The 17,824-nt window shown below is 45.4% G+C and overlaps 1 protein-coding gene across 1 annotated transcript in view; it reads left to right on the top strand.

The window, feature by feature from the left end:
• LOC119465133 (putative phospholipase B-like 2) overlaps positions 1-12,536 on the top strand; it is a 71,890-nt gene extending 59,354 nt beyond the window's left edge. Inside the window, exons 4-7 of the mRNA XM_049655955.1 lie at positions 524-598; positions 1,196-1,348; positions 7,126-7,288; positions 12,230-12,536. Coding sequence (XP_049511912.1) covers positions 524-598; positions 1,196-1,348; positions 7,126-7,288; positions 12,230-12,439 — 601 coding nt within the window. The 3' untranslated portion in view covers positions 12,440-12,536. The remainder of the gene's footprint in view (positions 1-523; positions 599-1,195; positions 1,349-7,125; positions 7,289-12,229) is intronic.
• Positions 12,537-17,824: the final 5,288 nt, after the last annotated feature.

Consider the following 17,824-nt stretch of genomic DNA (forward strand, 5'->3'; position numbering starts at 1 on the left):
GGGGGACGGAAGCACAGTGTCTAGTGGTAGCGTCGGTTCTCGGCCATACAAGAGGTAAAACGGGGAAACGCCAGCAGTTTCGAGATGGGAAGAGTTGTACGCAAAGGTAATGTAAGGTAGAGCCCGGTCCCAGTCACGGTGGTCGGCTGAATAGCATGTCTGTAAGCGTGCGGTTCAAATGACCTGTTTTGTGTTACTGCTTCGCATTACTATGCAGTAGGAATCAAATTGTCATCATTCGGGTGATGCCCGGAGAAAAACAAGAAAACTGGTTGATGGAAGCAATGCAGAAAATGCTGCTTTCTTTCCACATTGACTTCTAGTAATTTTCGTCAGCGTTTTTTGAAACCTTCTGGTACCTCTGTTCATGAAACATCCATCACAAGTGCGGTATATTTCCTTCTTTGCATAATGTCTCCAGTTGATATTTTATATTACTACTGCAACAATTAAATACATAGCCCTCCCCAGACATGCATACTTACACCAAACTGTAAATGTTCCGTTTCCTCCTTTGTTTCAGCAGAGGGTACTCCGTGTCGGCTGACGTCACTTCTGTAGTGGACAACCAGGGCTATTGGGCGTCGTACAATATTCCGTAAGTACATTGTTAACATCCATCTGTGCAGTGGTGAAGAGTTCCCGCATATCCTTACTGCCGCACGTTTCTGGGAGGGTCACAGAATAGACGCTTCCAGAATCACTATTCTAGAACGGTCACATAATAATCAGGCAGATTTTGTTCAAGTCATAGCTTACTTTCATATTCTAGGCGCATTTCTGCCGTCGCCGTCACCGTGAGGTTCCTTGTAAATAAAGTCCAAGGGTGATAAAACCGTCGCCGCGCGCTGTATGTGAGAAATCGTACGAGCATGTCTGTGTTCCTAGATATCCGACTGCAAAATGTCATCTTAATTTGCGTGTATTACGCAGCGGCTGTTGCGTCACACCCTGGCTGCATAACTTATACCTCCCCCCCCCCCCCCCCTCCAGCCGTATAACATATGGTTTACTTTTAGTTTTATTTCTGAGAAATATGTAAGCCAAACTTTTTTTCACTATCTAGAACGGCCTACCAAGAGTATTCTATGTTTGCTATCCGGCTCACTGGCAATATTTGTGCGATTGTGTGGGAGTACAAACTTATTGTTTTGCTGGCTACAAAATGCAGAGCACGCAACTTGGATATGCGCAGGTTCTTCCCTACCATCTTCAACGCAAGCGGTATGGCAAGCCTGGCCGCCGAGTACGGCGACTGGTTCACCTACGACAGGTGTCCGCGTGCGCTGATGTTCAAGAGAGGCTTCAAGGACCCGAGTGACATAGAACGAGTTTTGGACTTTGTCAGGTGGGCAATTGTAACCTTGCTTCCTTGCTTCGTCACCGTCGCCCCCATGCTACTACGCGGGGGCATTTCTCTGCTATTCTATTCAGCAGCTGCCCAGTATTTATTTATTTATTTATTTATTCATTTCTTTTACCCTCAAGTGCACAGAGCTTTACAGAGGGGAGTGGGGTATATAAATAGTAAACAAAATAGAAAATATAATAATATGTACAATTCTAACGACATATACAATACACAGGAAGAAACAATGTTAGGCTAATACAACAAAAGTATGAATGAAGATACAATGCGAAGAACCGCTTTACGAAAAAAAAAAACACTTCATGCGTCATCAAATAAGTGACTGTAAATGGTTGCACAAAATAGATCATGGTCCGAAATGGAAACAACATCTGAAGGAAGGTGGTTCCAGTCACTGGACGTGCGTGGGACGAAAGAATAAAAAAAAGTGTTAGTGCAGCAAGTAATAACGTGTACCTTACGGTGGTGATCTAAGCGTGCTGAACGATAAGATGGGGTTGTGACGAACTGGGCTTTTAGAACTGGATGATGGTATATCTTATGGAAAAGTGTAAGACGACATGCTTTGCGACGTGAAACAAGTGACTGCAAGGAAAGGGTGCGTTTCATCGACGTGATACTGCTAGTGCGATTGTAGTTGGATAATGTAAAACGTGATGCGTTATTCTGTATCATTTCAAGTGAATAAGTTAAGTGCGATTGAAAGGGGTCCCACATGGAGCATGCGTATTCAAGTTTTTAACGCACTAGTGTTTTATACATTGTTAGTTTCACACTTACAGGAGCTCTACTAAAGTTACGTCGTAGGTACCCTAGCATACGGTTACCATTGTTAATAACGTAGTTAATGTGTTGTTTCCAGCTTAGATCATTTGTGATATGAATTCCCTAGTATATATAAGAACTAACAGATTCTAGAGTAACGTTATTTAGGGTATAGGTAGCAGAGGGTCCGTTAGTGCGTGAAACACGTAAAACTTTGCATTTGTTAGTGTTAAGTTCCATGTGCCAAGTTCTGCACCAATGAGCAATGTTAAAAATATCGTTTTGAAGTGAAATAACGTCTAGGTTACTTGAAATTTCGCGGTAAAGAACACAGTCATCTGCGAAGAGGTGAATTGAGGAGCTCATACAGTCGGGTAAGTCATTTATATAGATGAGGAAAAGTAAAGGCCCAATACAGAGCCTTGGGGCTCGCCAGAGGTAACAGGAGACGACGGTGAGGTGGAATTATTGGCAACAACGTACTGTGAGCGATTGCTTAAAAAAATTAAATCCAAATAAGAATTCTGCTGTCAAAGTTTAGGCTGCTAAGCTTGTAGAGTAATAGGTGGTGGTTAATCTTGTCAAAGGCCTTGGAAAAGTCCAAGAAGATACAATCGACCCTGGGACCACGTTCTAGAATGACGTGTAAGGAATGGGTAAAGCAGAGCAACTGTGTTTCACATGAGTATGATTTCCTAAATCCATGCTGTGACTTGCTAAAGAATGAGTTCGATTCTAGGAAAGTGACCAGATTAGAGAAGTTTATGTGCTCCAATATCTTACATGGTATAGAATTGAGAGAAATAGGTCGGTAATTAATCACAGATTGTTTGCATCCAGATTTATGTAGGGGAACCACCTTCGCCTCTCTCCAAGCACGAGGTAGCACACCTTGATACAAGGATTGTTGAAATATTTTACTCAAGAAGAGAGATGAGCACAGTTTTGTTTCTTTAAGAAATCTCGAATTAATATTGTCAACACCGCAAGCAGAGGACCATTCCGAGGGATTCAATCACATTCACAATGCCAGGCACTTCGATCTCTGTTGGAGACATAGGTAAATAATTGCGCATTGACAAAGAAACAGACGTGCTAGTGACCGATACTGAAAAATTGCGAGCAATGTTTTCATTCAAAAGTGTTGCACACTTCCCAGCAGGTACGGGAAGGCCATCAGTGTCAACAAGTACAATTTCACTGTTAGTATTTGTTACAGTTTTCTAAAACTTCCTCGGGTTATTGACAAGCATTGCAGGTAGGGTGTTTGATAGAAAGTTAGCTTTAGCGTCTGAAACTCCCAAAGAATATGATTGTGTAGCAGATTCGTAGGCACGCCAGCGTTCGTCTGTGCCTTGCAATTTCGCCCTGCGAAACAACCGTTTCTTTTAAATGCGAATGCATTTCTTAGTCAAGGCATGTCAGGCGTCTGTCGGTGTCCGCGCGCCGGCAGGTGTTATTTCTCCGCTCTCACTCCCTCTCCCATAGCAACAGCTGCGGGCGCGCGCGCTTATCCTCGCCCCTATAACCCGGAGCAGTGGTGCGGGCGGAGTAGCGGAGAGTGAGTGGAGAGGAGGAGCGCGCTCTGGCGTGTGAGGGCGCTCGCGTCGCGGGAACTCGGCGGAGCTCCCGCGTGTGTGGAGAGAGCGTAGGAGAGGGTAGGTGCAGAGTTTCACCGCTCCTTCTCTCGCCGTTCGCTCTCTCTCCTCCCTGCGCCGCACTCTCCCGTTCGCTCGCTCGCACGTATATATAAATGGAGTGTAGCGCGCGCCTCACTCTCGACCGTTCGCTGGCTGGGCGCCTCTCAAGGCGATGGCAGAAGTCGGTGAAGACGAATGTCTGACGGCAACGGCACCCCTAGCAAGAATTGTAATACAATCCAACCCGAGCATTACACCTCTCGCTGGAGGTGACGTCACTGCAGTAGCTTCAACGTCATCATAAACCGGAGGAGAAGAAGCGGAAGACAAGGCTGCGAAGCCGAGTCCGACAAGTGTCCGACTACCATTCACGGAAGTTGCATTGATCTCGCCTTTATCCGAAATTGACGTGCGCATGCTTCTCAAAGACCCTTTGACTGTACACTTTAGCGACCACAAGGCTGCGATTATGACCGTCAGGTACAATGACAACACAAAAAGGTGCTGATGAATGTGTAAATAAATGGTTACGGTACAAATCCTCGTCTCGTCATTAATTTACGCCATTAAAATTACTACGCCGTGTACTCTCGGCGCAAGAAATGCATTCGCATTTCCTCACCATTCCCTTTGGGGAGGTGGAGGCAATTTGTTTATTAGAGAGACGCTTCAAGTATGTGTTATACCAGGGTGCGGAGCTGCTCATAGGTATAAACTTCTGAGGAATAAAAATTCGAGTAAGTTCATAAATTTTGTTAAACAAATCCCAGTTTTCCTGTACGGTTCCGTGATCAAAATCATGTAAGTAAGTGTCAAAAAAGAGAGACAGTTCGTGATCAATTGCTTCGAAGTTTGCGGCATTGCAGGCGTAGATTACCTTGCGTTCCTTAGTAGCAGCAGGCGTGCTGCTGTTTATGTAAAAGTGTAACATGCAGTGATTGCTAAGACCAGGAAAGGAAGATAGTGAATAAAAAGTCTCAGGCATTGATGTCAAGATCAAGTCAAGAATGTGCGATGAAGTACTGGTAACACGAGTTGGAATAGTCACCATCTGCGTTAAATAAAAAGGTTGCAGGTATCAAGGAAGCATTGGCTGTGAGAAGAAAATGGTACGACTTGTGGTAATGATGACGTCCGCTCTATGGAAGGATAATTAAAATCGCCTAGAATAGTTATTGACACCGATGGGTACCGCATTATAATTGCATTATGTTATCGTGAAACTCATGAGCAAAGCTAATGTCCGTATCCGGGGGACAGTAACAGACACCAAAGACATGCGTCTTATTGTTAGCAACTAGCCCACACCATATCACTTCCAACGTAGATGTCAGGTTAATGAGGAAATTCTTGAGACGTTTTGAAATAGCAAGCAAAGTGCCACCGTGCCCTGTCTTCCATCTCGATCGCAGCGATAAATTTGCGCCGATTTCGAAATTGTAAAAATTTCACTGTCGCGAACATTAGAATTCAACCATGTCTAGGTTACAGCAATCGCGTCGGCTTCACATGAATTTCGAAGACCTTCGAAAGCGTCACGCTTCTTCATGATGCTACGAATGTTGGTACACCGCACAGAGATAGGACGCAATGCTTTTCCGCTGCCACTTCCCTTCACTGATTGTTAAGAAGTAGCAGTAGAAGTGTGCGCATGTGACAGAGGTGCAGAATTAGAAGATGAACATGCTTGATGGTCGTGGTTGTGACCAGAGAAAAAGTGCGTCCTATCTCTGTTGCGAGCTCGGCTGCCATCGGTGCGAACATGCGCAGTAGTTTCGCAAACTTCATCCTTGCTGGCGTCATAGGCAAATTTCTTGTGGTTAACAAGCTTGTCGTTACGGAGCTGAAAAGAAGGTCTACCGGGCAACGATTTGGCATAATTAAGTAGCATCTTGCGTGCAGTTCTTGTCGCCTGGCAGTAGTCCTCCGATACCGAGACGTTATGGCTTCTCAGCCTCGATCGCCCCGCCATAAGAAGTTCTTTTATTTTAAATGTTGAAAATTTAACTATGACAGGGCGACATCTTTCATTTACGTATGGACCACCTAGACGATGGGCTCTTTCTATCACATTCGCGTCAAGCTCCGAGTCAATAGTACTAGAGAGTAAATTAATGACTGCCTCTTCGGTTGCTTGCCAAGTCTCATTTTTATCGGGCATACCAAAATGTTGTCGCAGTTTCACCCGAAAGGCGAAGCACCAATTGCGATAGCAAATTATTAGAGCTATACGGAGTAAGGATAGTAGTTTTATCAGCTGTACAAACTTGGACATGCAGCAGCACCAGTAACGCGCAGAACTGTTGTCGACGCCGTCGGCGTTTTGCCCGCGTTCGCACCGAACGCGCGCGGAGTTTTTATATAAATACGTATTTGGTGCTGCAGATAAACATCGCCTCCCCTCCCTCCCTCCCTCCCGTCCCCCCCCCCCCCCCACAGCATTCGCGCGACGGAGAAAGCGTGAAGCCAGCGCCGGAGGGAGCTGGGGGGGGGGGGGGGCGCACTTCTACTCTGCCAGCAACCGCGCTCGTCGCTCGCTCGCACCGTCTCTTATCTCCCCACGGCTCTGACCTTTATGCGCCGTGCATTCGCCGCTCAGTTTCGTTGCAGCGATAGACCGCACGTACCTTCGCCCGCTGCGGCGTATGCTTGCTGCCAGCGTTTTGACACTCGTTGTCTGCAGTCATTCAGTGTGATCTATTTGTGTTTGTTTGTGCGCGCTCACACCACGCTTGTTCATTCAGTTAGTAATAGTCGGGCCACATTTTACAACGCACGCTACACATGCAATGCTGCCCGGATCGGCAGTGCAGCGCTACAGGTGTGTCCCTTCGCATGCGCTGCCCACGGGAAGCACTTCTCAGCAACACCACCGTTTCACAGGCGCCTTCTCGTGGTCATCGAGTCTCTCTTCATGTCGGTCTACTTACGGCGCAGCACACCTGCTTACTTAATCAGCTCATGTTTACTACAATTCATATTGCTACCAAAGCCGCTCACCTTACTTCGTATGGCATTGCTGTGTTGCTATCGCATTCATTGCTTCGCCCTTAGGGCGAAACTGTGAACTTTTTTTTATTTTAATTAGTAATGAAATCATACCTCTGGTTTTCTATCGCATTCATTGTTTCGCCCTTAGGGCGAAACTGTGACATTTTTTTAGTAAGACGTACACAATTATTACTTTTTTTGCGAGCGACGGTAGAACGCTGCTGAAAGCTATGTTCATGATATTTACATTGACCATATGATTACAGCGAGAGATACTATATTGTAGCTGTATTGGGAGCATTACAACCAAAGTTCATTTAATTTTCCCCGCATGAGAGGTTATCGTTCTTTCCGCCGCAGGTACAACAACTACGAGAACGACCCGCTGGCCGTGTGTGCCGCGTGCAGTCCCAAGTACAATGCCGAGAACGCCCTGTCTGCACGGAGTGATCTGAACCCATCGGTGGGTCGGTACCCGTTCTTCGAGATGGGCCTGCGGCCGCACGGAGGCACCGACGCTAAGGTGAGGAAAAGATGGCACGTTCGTTGTCCAGCGACATTATTTGTAGCTTAGCCCAACGTTACTAGACTAGCTTCAGTTGTAAAACTCGGCGGCGTTGCGCGGAACCGCCACCCGCCCACGCCTTCATGGCGCTGGTGTCGCACCCAGCTTCACTTCCCAGTTGCCGCCTACGTGAACTGGCCTAACGAAACACGCGGTGCAGTGTTGGTGTATTTTGTGGTTGGTTGTTGACGGCGGATTTCAGGAAGCATGTCATCCGCAAAACTGTAGCTTTCGCCGCGTTTGTGAAGGATATTAGCAGACGATGCCGTCGTGCTGCGTTCCTGACTGTAACAAGCGGCTATCAAACGATGTCGACAGTTCAGCGCGCCACTTGTGTGCTCCTAGCAATGCGACACTTCGCTCGGCGTTGAACAGAGCGATTCCTCGTGCCGACCGGGAACTCTCTGCGAAATCTATGGTGTTTGATTAACACTTTCATGAGCAGGACATCTTAAAGTGTTACGTGCATATTATCAATGAACAGATGGTTGAGGTGCCATGAGACAAGTGGACACTTGCCGAGGGTCCGCTGCCAAAAGTGTTCCCGAACCTTCCCTCGTATCTGTCGAACCAACCGGAAAAAAAAACGCAAACGAAGAGAGATGTTTGGAGACCTGTTCTGGGCCATCTTAGATGTGCTGTCAGTGAATACGCTGAGTCCTGTTGGGTGCCCCTTGCGCTTTCAGTAACTGAGTGCACGCATCATTAAATTTTTAACGGCGGACCTGCTTAAGCTTTTCGGTTCCCCGCGTAGTGTTCGCAAAAACTCGCCTAGCGATGACGTCACTGCGCACAGCTGCGCCTCGCATCACCTTGCGATAGCCAACCAATAGCTAATCGATAATCGATCAATAAACAATAAATACCAGAAAATGTTAGGGATGTCTTGGTAGTGCTTGTTAGTGTCGAGCCCAAATCCGTGGCCAATGCCTTGCGACAGCCAATCAATTGCTAATCAAAAATCGATCAATAATTTAGAAATTCCGGAAAATGCTCGGGATGACTTGGTAGGGATTAGCCTAGCCCAAATACGTGGCCAATACGTTGCGATAGCCAATTAATAGGTAATCGATAATCGATCAATAATCAATAAATTCCGGAAAAGCATAACCCGTAAGGCCAGGACCAGCTAGGTGCCGATCGTCTCCGCTGTTTCTTTAGCCTTGCGCCACTTGTGCATTGCATGCACTTATGTGCATTTGCAATGCATTTTTATTTAGTCACGCGCATGCATACACGCGTAGCTTGCAGGAACCTTGCATAAAAATGCATTCTTAGGCAAGGTTCCTGGAGCAGCGGCGGGGATCCAGCCTTGAAGTAAAGCATCGAGGAAACGTGCCAAGCTGCTGTAGGTGGAGTTTGTGTCCACGTAGGCCCAAGTCATTTGCCTAGATTATGTCCCTTCTGACAGTTTAAGTCTTCGCTATATATAGGTGCATATAGTTGTTTTTACTTCGTTTCCTTTAATAAAGCATTCATTGGTTTACAAGAAAGTTGTGCTGTTATTTTTGTGGATAACAAATTTGGTCTCGCTAGCTGGCGTATAACAGCCCCATGGTCTGCAGATCAAAGTGTTCAGCAAGTAAAAGCAGCGAGAAAACGTGTCAAGCTGCTGTATGGGGAAAGTAAACTGCGTGAAAGGTTTAGGTGGTAGGAAGAAACACACGACACTTAAAAACGCAGCTTCTGCGCTTCGTCGTATGCGTTTCTTCCTGTCGTGCAGTTTACCCTTCTTTCAGAATGAACCAACTAGCTCGATATATCTTATCGCTGTAGCTGGATACCGATTTCGCATGGTTTCACTAATTCGAACTATAAGAACGCCAGTGAGCGTGAAACACGCGCAAGCTGCCCGTCCGCATGAGCTCAAGGCTGCGACGAGGCGTCTGCAGTGGAGCGCGATGGAACGGCGCCGTCATCTGGCGGCTGCACAAGGAGTGGCAACAGCGGCGGTAAGCGCACGGGCGGAGAGTTTTACAACTGAAGCTAGTCTAGTAACGTTCGCCTATGCAGCGTGGCCGAAACAAATAGGATGATGGCTATATTTGTTCTGTGTGTTACGGCATGTCTTCTCAAGAGGCACAGGGGACACGCGAAAAGAAGAATAGGGCACGCAATACCGTTGCAAATAGGGGTGTGCAAATTGTAATTATCGTGATCGAATTGAAAGCGAATAGACAAATAACCAGAAGCGAGTCGAATAATACTATTTCGAATACTTCACAGCCGTTCTCACCATCGATATTCCCATCAAGTATTGGGCGTGAGGGCATACGGTAGCGCACTGACGTGCTCTGAAGGGTAACACCGCGCTGGTCACATTTGGCTACCGGCGCTCAAATGAAGCACTGCGCGCGGGAGCCCTCCTGAACACGTCTGTAAGGGCCTTTTAAAACAAGGGAAGCTGGAAACTGCAGAATGACTGGTCTTGTGAAAACAAGCACAGAACACTTCACAAACTAGAATATTATGGCCACTGTGCGGTCACCGCAGTGAAGTCCACAGAGCCGTTTTTAATGCGAAGTATTCTTTGCCTCATTCATGGCAATTTGCGGTACCCGTAGGTAGATTCCGGTTTTGCCTCGCTTTAATAAATAGAAAATAATTTGGGACTGATGGTGAAATCGAGCCTGTGCATTCGACTACAGTAACCTGGTTCTCTACCATTAGGCCACGATCGCATGCACACATCTCTCGTTCCAAAGTCCGCCAGCGCTTTCAAACACTCGGCGCGTGCCGTACAACTTTCTCGTCTTCTTTCCTGTTAGGGGCAGAGTAGGTAGGCTTAACGTTACGGTCGTAATTAGCGCCAGTGTAGTCGAAAATGCACACATCAATGCATGGTAGAATGGACTATCTCTGGCATTGGCCCACATGGCCTCTTGGTCAAGAAAAAAAGAAGTGTCAACCAAGTGTCGACGCTAAAAAAGACAAGGTCAACGTAATTGCTAGTGAAATACGATATGAATAAGATGCAACATAAGTGAATAATGAACATGAAAGGATACAGAAATTGACAGAATAGAAAGATATAATCAACACGTAATCGTCAAATTATTTTTATCATGCACTTTGTCTTATTTAGCGTCGACACTTGGTTAACTCCTTTAAAAAACGGTAAATAGACAGTCGTGTATTATTAGGCCGCTGGTAAGAAAAGAAAGAAAAGGAAGAGAGCGGTGTGGATCAGAGATTTTACGAGCCATGTTTTGAGGTAACAACAACAACAACAAACGGGGATAGCCGATATTCTAGTTGACATTAAGCGGAAGAAATGGAGCTGGGCAGGCCATGTAATGCGTAGAATGGATAACCGATGGACCATTAGGGTTACAGAATGGATACCAAGAGAAGGTAAGCGCAGTCGAGGTCGGCAGAAAACCAGATAGGGTGATGAAATTAGGAAATTTGCAGGCGCAAGTTGGAATACGCTAGCGCAAGACAGGGGAATTGGGTTGTCCTGCAGTGGACATAAAATATAGGATGATGATGATGATGATGATGAAGAAAATATTTCGACACTTTTTTGCGCCAATTGCAGAGAGCGAAAGACGCTGCAAAGCCCACAGCACACACCTCCGTGGTCTTTATGTGACATCGTGGCCGAATGGCCACTCCTCATCGGGATATCTGGTGAATTTTCGCACGCATGAAACCAAAATAAAATAACAGCTTTATAAAGGTATGTTCAGACTGCGGTCGTAACGTTAGCAAAGTGCGCATCTGTCATAAAGACCGTATTGCGTGTTACGAGCGCTAAGATCGTTAACAATGCTGGTCGTTCACATTGACACTTGCGTCTCAGTGGATTTCAACATGGCGCCTGTAAACAGACTACGCACACAACTACGCACACTACTCGACCTACGCACACAAGCTACTACGCACACACAGCCACGTCCGTTGGGCCGTTGCTCTAACTGGGAATGCCGGTAGTCGCGTCATCGGAAATTTAAAACAAACTGCGGCGCTTACTGGCCACGCGGTAACTGTCGTATCCGTATGAAACGTAAAAATAGCGGGCCTTCCAACAATTACGCTCGCGTGCGTGACGACTGTTGCGCTCTTAACGCTTCATACGATTGTAGTCTGAACACTTCAGTTGCGCTTTTTGAGTTTGCGTTTCCGTTTCTTGCGAAATATCTGCACATTACGTACGTAGTCTGAACGTGCCTTAAAGCTCAAATTAAGAACGTGACAGGTGCCTGAGCTCACATGCGCTACAGCTCTTTACAATATCACCGGACAATCCCGCTATGTGCAGGCCGCACAGCCGTCTGTACAGCTCCCATTTAAGCAGTTTAGTGCAGCTCCCGTTGTACGGTAACTTTTCTATGGTTCGCAGAGTCAGGTCTACAGGATTGCGCTGAACTGGGCTGGTTGTTGCCTCTATTGGAGGGAATCAGGCAGCGCAAAAGACGGGGCGTGTAGCACCATCTGTCGGTCGTCTACACTGCATACGTCACGATTTTTCACTATTCGAGTTTTCTGGTTCTCCGCTCACAGAAACGTTGGCGCGCAAGGATGGTGAAGGGGTAGTGGGACAAAATGTCCCAAAACTGCTACTACCTTGCGCTATCTGAAGACAATGGCTTCTTTATCGCTTGCCAAAATACCTGCAATAACTGCGAGTAAATTGTGTCGCTCAGCTCCTACCTCATCTCGTTGTGCCTATAGAATCGACGTTGGCAGCGTTCCAAATATTGAAAGAATTGGAATTCCAATGCAATTCCAATACTCCGCTGGAGGCGCCGCTCCGCGAAAATGTAAATGGGCTCACTGTACCCACAATGAAATTGATATTTGGGCATTTATTTATAGCCAGACACGATTTTCGGAACAGAATATTTTATCATCTTCGCCTGGGAAACTTCTCATGCTGAGACTGTCCTAGCGCAGGTAGTCAATTCGACGATGATGGCTCACCACAGCCTGTGGACCCAGTGCGGCCCAACCTGGTACGAGAAACAATCCTTCTCCTGGAGCGCATCACCATTCGCGTCTGTGCCGCATGTTGGACAGCCGGACGACTGGCGCTTTCCACCTGCCCTTAAAGAGTGGCCCGATCACGTGACGTTGAACACCACAGAGTTACCCTCCTTCCTATGAAAGCTGTGAGCCTGCCATCACAGAATTTGTATAATTTTCTTTGGTTCACTACTTGGCGAATGATAAATTTTGTAATGATAAATAAAACAACCTGCAAACCTGAAGGATTCCTTTGACTATGAGCTTACGTCGACAGCACCAACACCGGACGCTGTCATCTGTTAAAGAATAACCTCTTCCTGAAATGAGGCTGCGCGAGCCTGCGTCGCCCGGTCTCAAAGGCCATGTCCTGATGTCCACAATGTCGCCTTCGTTCGCTGGAGTAGAGCCTCCTGTGGCCTCAGAAAACCATGTACAGACGTCACCACTCTCAGGTTCTGTATGGTGCACAGAGGCGGAAGAAAAACATTTATAGGAAAAGCGTTTGATTATGCTGATCCTGGAAGGCCCAGTATTGCTCGAAGTAAGCCACACAATTACTTTTATCTCGGTGACTTTTCTTTGACCAAAGCCTACGCAAAAAATTGCGGTGCGTTTCTCTTTTGGAGATAAGTGACTTTAATGCCAATATCAATCTACCTTATGATGGGTGTGTAACTGGTGATTATGTTTTATGTGATGATTAATATGAAAAGTGTACTATCGAAACTGAGAAGAAAGTGAGGGATATTCGAAATTATAACGTGAGAAAGCTTGAGGAAGCCGTAAAATATGGACGCAGCATGAAATCTGAGAGAACAAAACATCTCACAGGACAAGGCAAGATGTAGGCACTGAAAGGTGGACAGGGTAAAACCATCAGCAATTTAGATGATATAGTAAAATCAGCAGAATAATTCTACTGTGACCTGTACTTCCCAGAGCAACCACGCTACCTTCATTCGTATTTATGAACAGGATACAGAGGCTCCTTCTATAACTAGCGATGAAGTTATAAGGGCCTTGCAAGACATGCCCCGGGAAAAAGCGGCAAACGAAGATGGAATAAGAGTGGATTTATTCAAACATGGAGGAGATAGCATGCTTGAAAAGCTTGCCACCTTTTATACGCAATGCCTCATGACTTCAAGTGTACCAGAGAACTGAAAGAATGCCAACATTATACTAATCCATAAGAAGCAAGACGTTAAATAATTGTAGAATTATAGGCCCATTAGCTTAGTTTCAGCATTGCATAAAAAATTCACGAAGCTAATTTCGAATAGAATCAGGGCAACACTTGACTTCAGTCAACCAAGAGAACAGGCTGGCTTCAGCAAGGGATATTGTACGATGAGTCACATCCATGTAATCAATCAGGGCATCGAGAAATCTGTGGAGTACAATCAACCTCTCTATATGGCTTTCATAGATTATGAAATGGTATTTGATTCAGTAGACATACCAGCAGTCATAGAGCCATTGCACAATGAAGTAGTACAGGAGGCGTACGTGAATATCTTGGCAAATATCTACAAAGATTGCACACCTACCTACGTTCGCCACAAGAAAAGTAGAAAACGGCCTATCAAGAAAGGGGTCAGGCAAGGAGACACAATCTCTCCCATGATATTCATTGCGTGCTTAGAAGAAGTTTTCAAGCTCTTAGACTAAGAAGGCTTAGGAGTGAGGATCAACGGCGAATATCTCTGCAACCTTCGGTTTGCTGATGACATTGTCCCATTCAGCAATAATTGGGGATGAATTACAATAAATATTCAGGACCTTAACCAAGAAAGTGGGAATGTGCGGCTGAAGATTAATATGGAGAAGACAAAGATAATGTTCAACAGCATGGCAAGAGAACGATAATTCAGGACCGCCAGTCAGCCTCTAGAGTCTATACAGCAGTACATTTATGTAGGTCAATTACTCACATGGGACCTTGATCATGAGAAGGAATTTTACAGAAGAATAAAAATGGCATTGCCAAATTATGACTAGACGCTTACCACTGACGTTGAAATGAAAAGTGTACACTCATTGCACCCTACCGGTACTAACATATGGGGCAGAAACGTGGAGGTTAACAAGAAGCTCGAGAACAAGTTAAGGACCGCACAAAGAGCTATAGAATCAAAAATGTTAGGCCTAACGTTAAGGGACACGAAGATAGGGGTGTGGATCAGAGAGCAAATGGGGATAGCAGATATTCAAATTGACATTAGGAGAAAAAAATGGAGCTGGGCAGGCCATGTAATGCGTAGGATGGATGGGTGGACCATTAGATTTACAGAATGGATACCAAGAGAAGGGAAGTGCAGTCGAGGACGGCAGAGAACTAGGTGAGGTGACGAAGTTAGGAAATTTGCAGGTGCAAGTTGGAATCAGCTAGCGCAAGACAGGGGTAATTGGAGATCGTAGGGAGAGGCCTTCGTCCTGCAGTGGACATAAAATATAGGCTGCTGCTGCTGATAATGATGATGTTGAAAAGTGGCGCATGACCTCTTCAAAGGCATGCGACACGTTTGTCGTTATAAGCCGTTATCACCCTTCGGCGCCTTAACCAAAATAGTAGTTGGTTGTGAGTGTTGGTAGTGTTGTTGGTATTAGTGTTGGTAGTGAGTGTTGTTGCCATGATAAATTTTCAACGAATCGAATACACTTCTGTAATACTTGAAGGTGATTTAAATTACCCTGAGTGGTGGTTCCCCTGACTAAAATACATTAGTGCAAATGCGAGAATACCATGGAGTAGTAAAGCTGTCGTTTAAACCATGATGGTAGCATGAAACGTAACCTGTGTAGCTTACCTACTGTTCTGGACACATCAGCGCGAAGATAGGTGACATGTTGAACCCTTTGAACCATTGTGAACCGTGAGCAAACGTACTCCGCCGGCGGCTGCACATTGCACGGCCGCGCAGACCGTATCTTGAAAGCGATCCACGATGCCGATAGAGAGTGCGGCTTTTTAAAAAATTGACACTGCTGTATGCCATCGACCTCTTTCTGGGTGTTACAATTTTTGTGACGACCTTCATGATTGGCTGAATCACGCGAACATTTTGTTTTCCAGAGCGCCACTCATTCTGTTAGGTGATTTCAACTTTCCTAACATTGTATGGTGAAATTCGTACTCATATTCATCGCGTAATTCAGCTGAAGCGGACGGTTTCCTTCACATCTGTTTTAATTTCGGTTTGACACAACTGGGTCAATTTCCTACACGCGTTACAAGTAATACATCTTCAATTCTTGACCTTGTTTTGACATCATCGCCGGAAATTGTATGTCTAATACGCCTGCTATCAGTGATCATGAAATTATTCAAGGAAAGATTTCACTGCCATTCTCATGGGCGCGAAAGCATCTCAAAACAATACGCGACTACAAAAAAAGCAGATTTCGACGCAATTAACAATGAATTGTGCTCCTTTTTAGATGAGTTCTTGTCCGATTACCTTAATGATCTGTGCAAAGCAACTGAGACTTATTTAAAACGAAAATTTCAGAACTAACCTTTAAATACGTTCCTGTCAAGCTTTTTCGAATACGAGTGCCCCGTAGTACAACAGATACATAAACCGTCTTTCTAACCGTAAGAAAAGGCTCTATCGCGCTGCTATCAAATCTCGGTCGGATAAACGTTGGTCAGCCTATAAATCTGCCACCACAACTTACTTATCTGAAATGAAACGATCTAATTTTGTTCTTTTTTAATCGTACCCTTCCAGATATGCTAAAAAGTAACTCTAGACAGTTTTGGAGTGTCGTACGCGCAGTGCAATAACTTTGCTAACGACGGAAGTACATCCCGTGCCTGACGTAGAATTCGCGTCTGACTTAAATGACACATTTGTAAATGCTTTTTCTCGCCCAGTAGTTACCAATGCACAACATACCTTGTCATTACGTCATTACTTACCCATGGACGCCATGTTTATTACTTCTGAAGGTATTCGTGCAGTCATTAAGAAACTGAAAAACACGTCATGTGGCGTTGACAGCATCAGTACGAAATTCTTGGAAAATACTATGGAATACTCTTGTAACATTCTGGCATGCATTTTTTCACAGTCCCTGCAGCTATCTAGCCTTCCGGAAGACTGGCTGATAGGTAAGGTTGTGCCAGTTCACAAGTCTGGGGTAACACACAATCCATCAAATTTCCCTTCAGTTTCACCCACATCTGTTCTAGGTAAAGTTTTTGAACACATTATTTTCATTTGCTTCCTTCCACGATGCTGGGTTTCAGAAATAATCTTTCCACGCAGGATGCGATGCTCCAGCTTAGACGCCAAATCAGAGACAATCCAGGCAGATCGACTAGAGCCATCCTCGGCTTAGAATTAAAGCTTTTGATACTTTAACACATCAGACAATATTCAGCAGCCTTGAAGAGCTAGGATTAGGAAGGAGAACATACAATTAAGTTCGTGACTTCCTAGCCGGCAGAAAGGCAAAGATCACCGTGGGAGACCTCGTCTCGGAAGAGATTGAGATTGGTAGCGCCGGCACACCACAGGGGTCAGTGATATCGCCGATGCTGTTTAATCTGGCATTAATCGGATTACCAGCGAAACTACAAGAAATTGAGGGCCTTAACCACACTATATATGCCGATGACATTACCCTATGCGTAGAGCAGGGTAATGATGGGCAGATAGAACAGACACTCCAAAGCGCGATAGAAACAGTCGAACAATACGTAAGGGAAACCGATTGGTATGTACGGCGGAAAAATCAGAATTGTTGCTGTACAGGCCGACTCGCAGGAGCCGTAAACCAAACAGCTACAGGGGGCAGATAATCTAGAAACGAACATACAATTGAAAACTGCCGATGATGAACCCATACCTAAGGTTGAGGAAATCAGAGTTTTGGGACTGCTCATTGAAGCAAAAGGCAACAACGGAGAAACCATTAGGAAGTTGGAAGGGACAGTATCTCAAGTTATGAGGTTGATCAAAAGGATAGCCAATAGACACAGTGGAATGAAGGAAGGAAGCATGATCAGACTGGTACAGGCGTTCGTTATCAGCAGGATCGTATACGTCGTACCCTACCTTATATTGTACGCTACAGAAAAGATTAAATTAGAATGCCTATTTAGGAAAATTTATAAACAAACCGTAGGACTACCAATCAGTACTGGTACCGACAGGCCTGCACAACACAATAGACGAGCTCATAGAGGCGCAGCGGATAGCGCAGTACGAACTCCTTTCCAAGACCAAGACAGGAAGACATATACTAGAAAGACTAGGTATTGGGTACCATACTCGGAACACGGAACCAAAGCGGACATCCCGAATGGTGTCAGGGATACGATAACAGTTCCACATTACCAAAGAACATGCATCCCGCGTACCATAAAGGCAGAAGAGAAAGCAGAGCAACGGTCATACAAAAGAAATTTGGGAATAGTAAAGACGCAGTATTTGTAGACGCTGCTAGATACAAGCACAGGCGCGGCTTTACAGCCGTAGTAATTGATCACGAAAAGAAGTGCAAAACATGCGT

This window comes from Dermacentor silvarum, chromosome 9 (assembly GCF_013339745.2).
Source record: "Dermacentor silvarum isolate Dsil-2018 chromosome 9, BIME_Dsil_1.4, whole genome shotgun sequence".
Classification (NCBI taxonomy): domain Eukaryota; kingdom Metazoa; phylum Arthropoda; class Arachnida; order Ixodida; family Ixodidae; genus Dermacentor; species Dermacentor silvarum.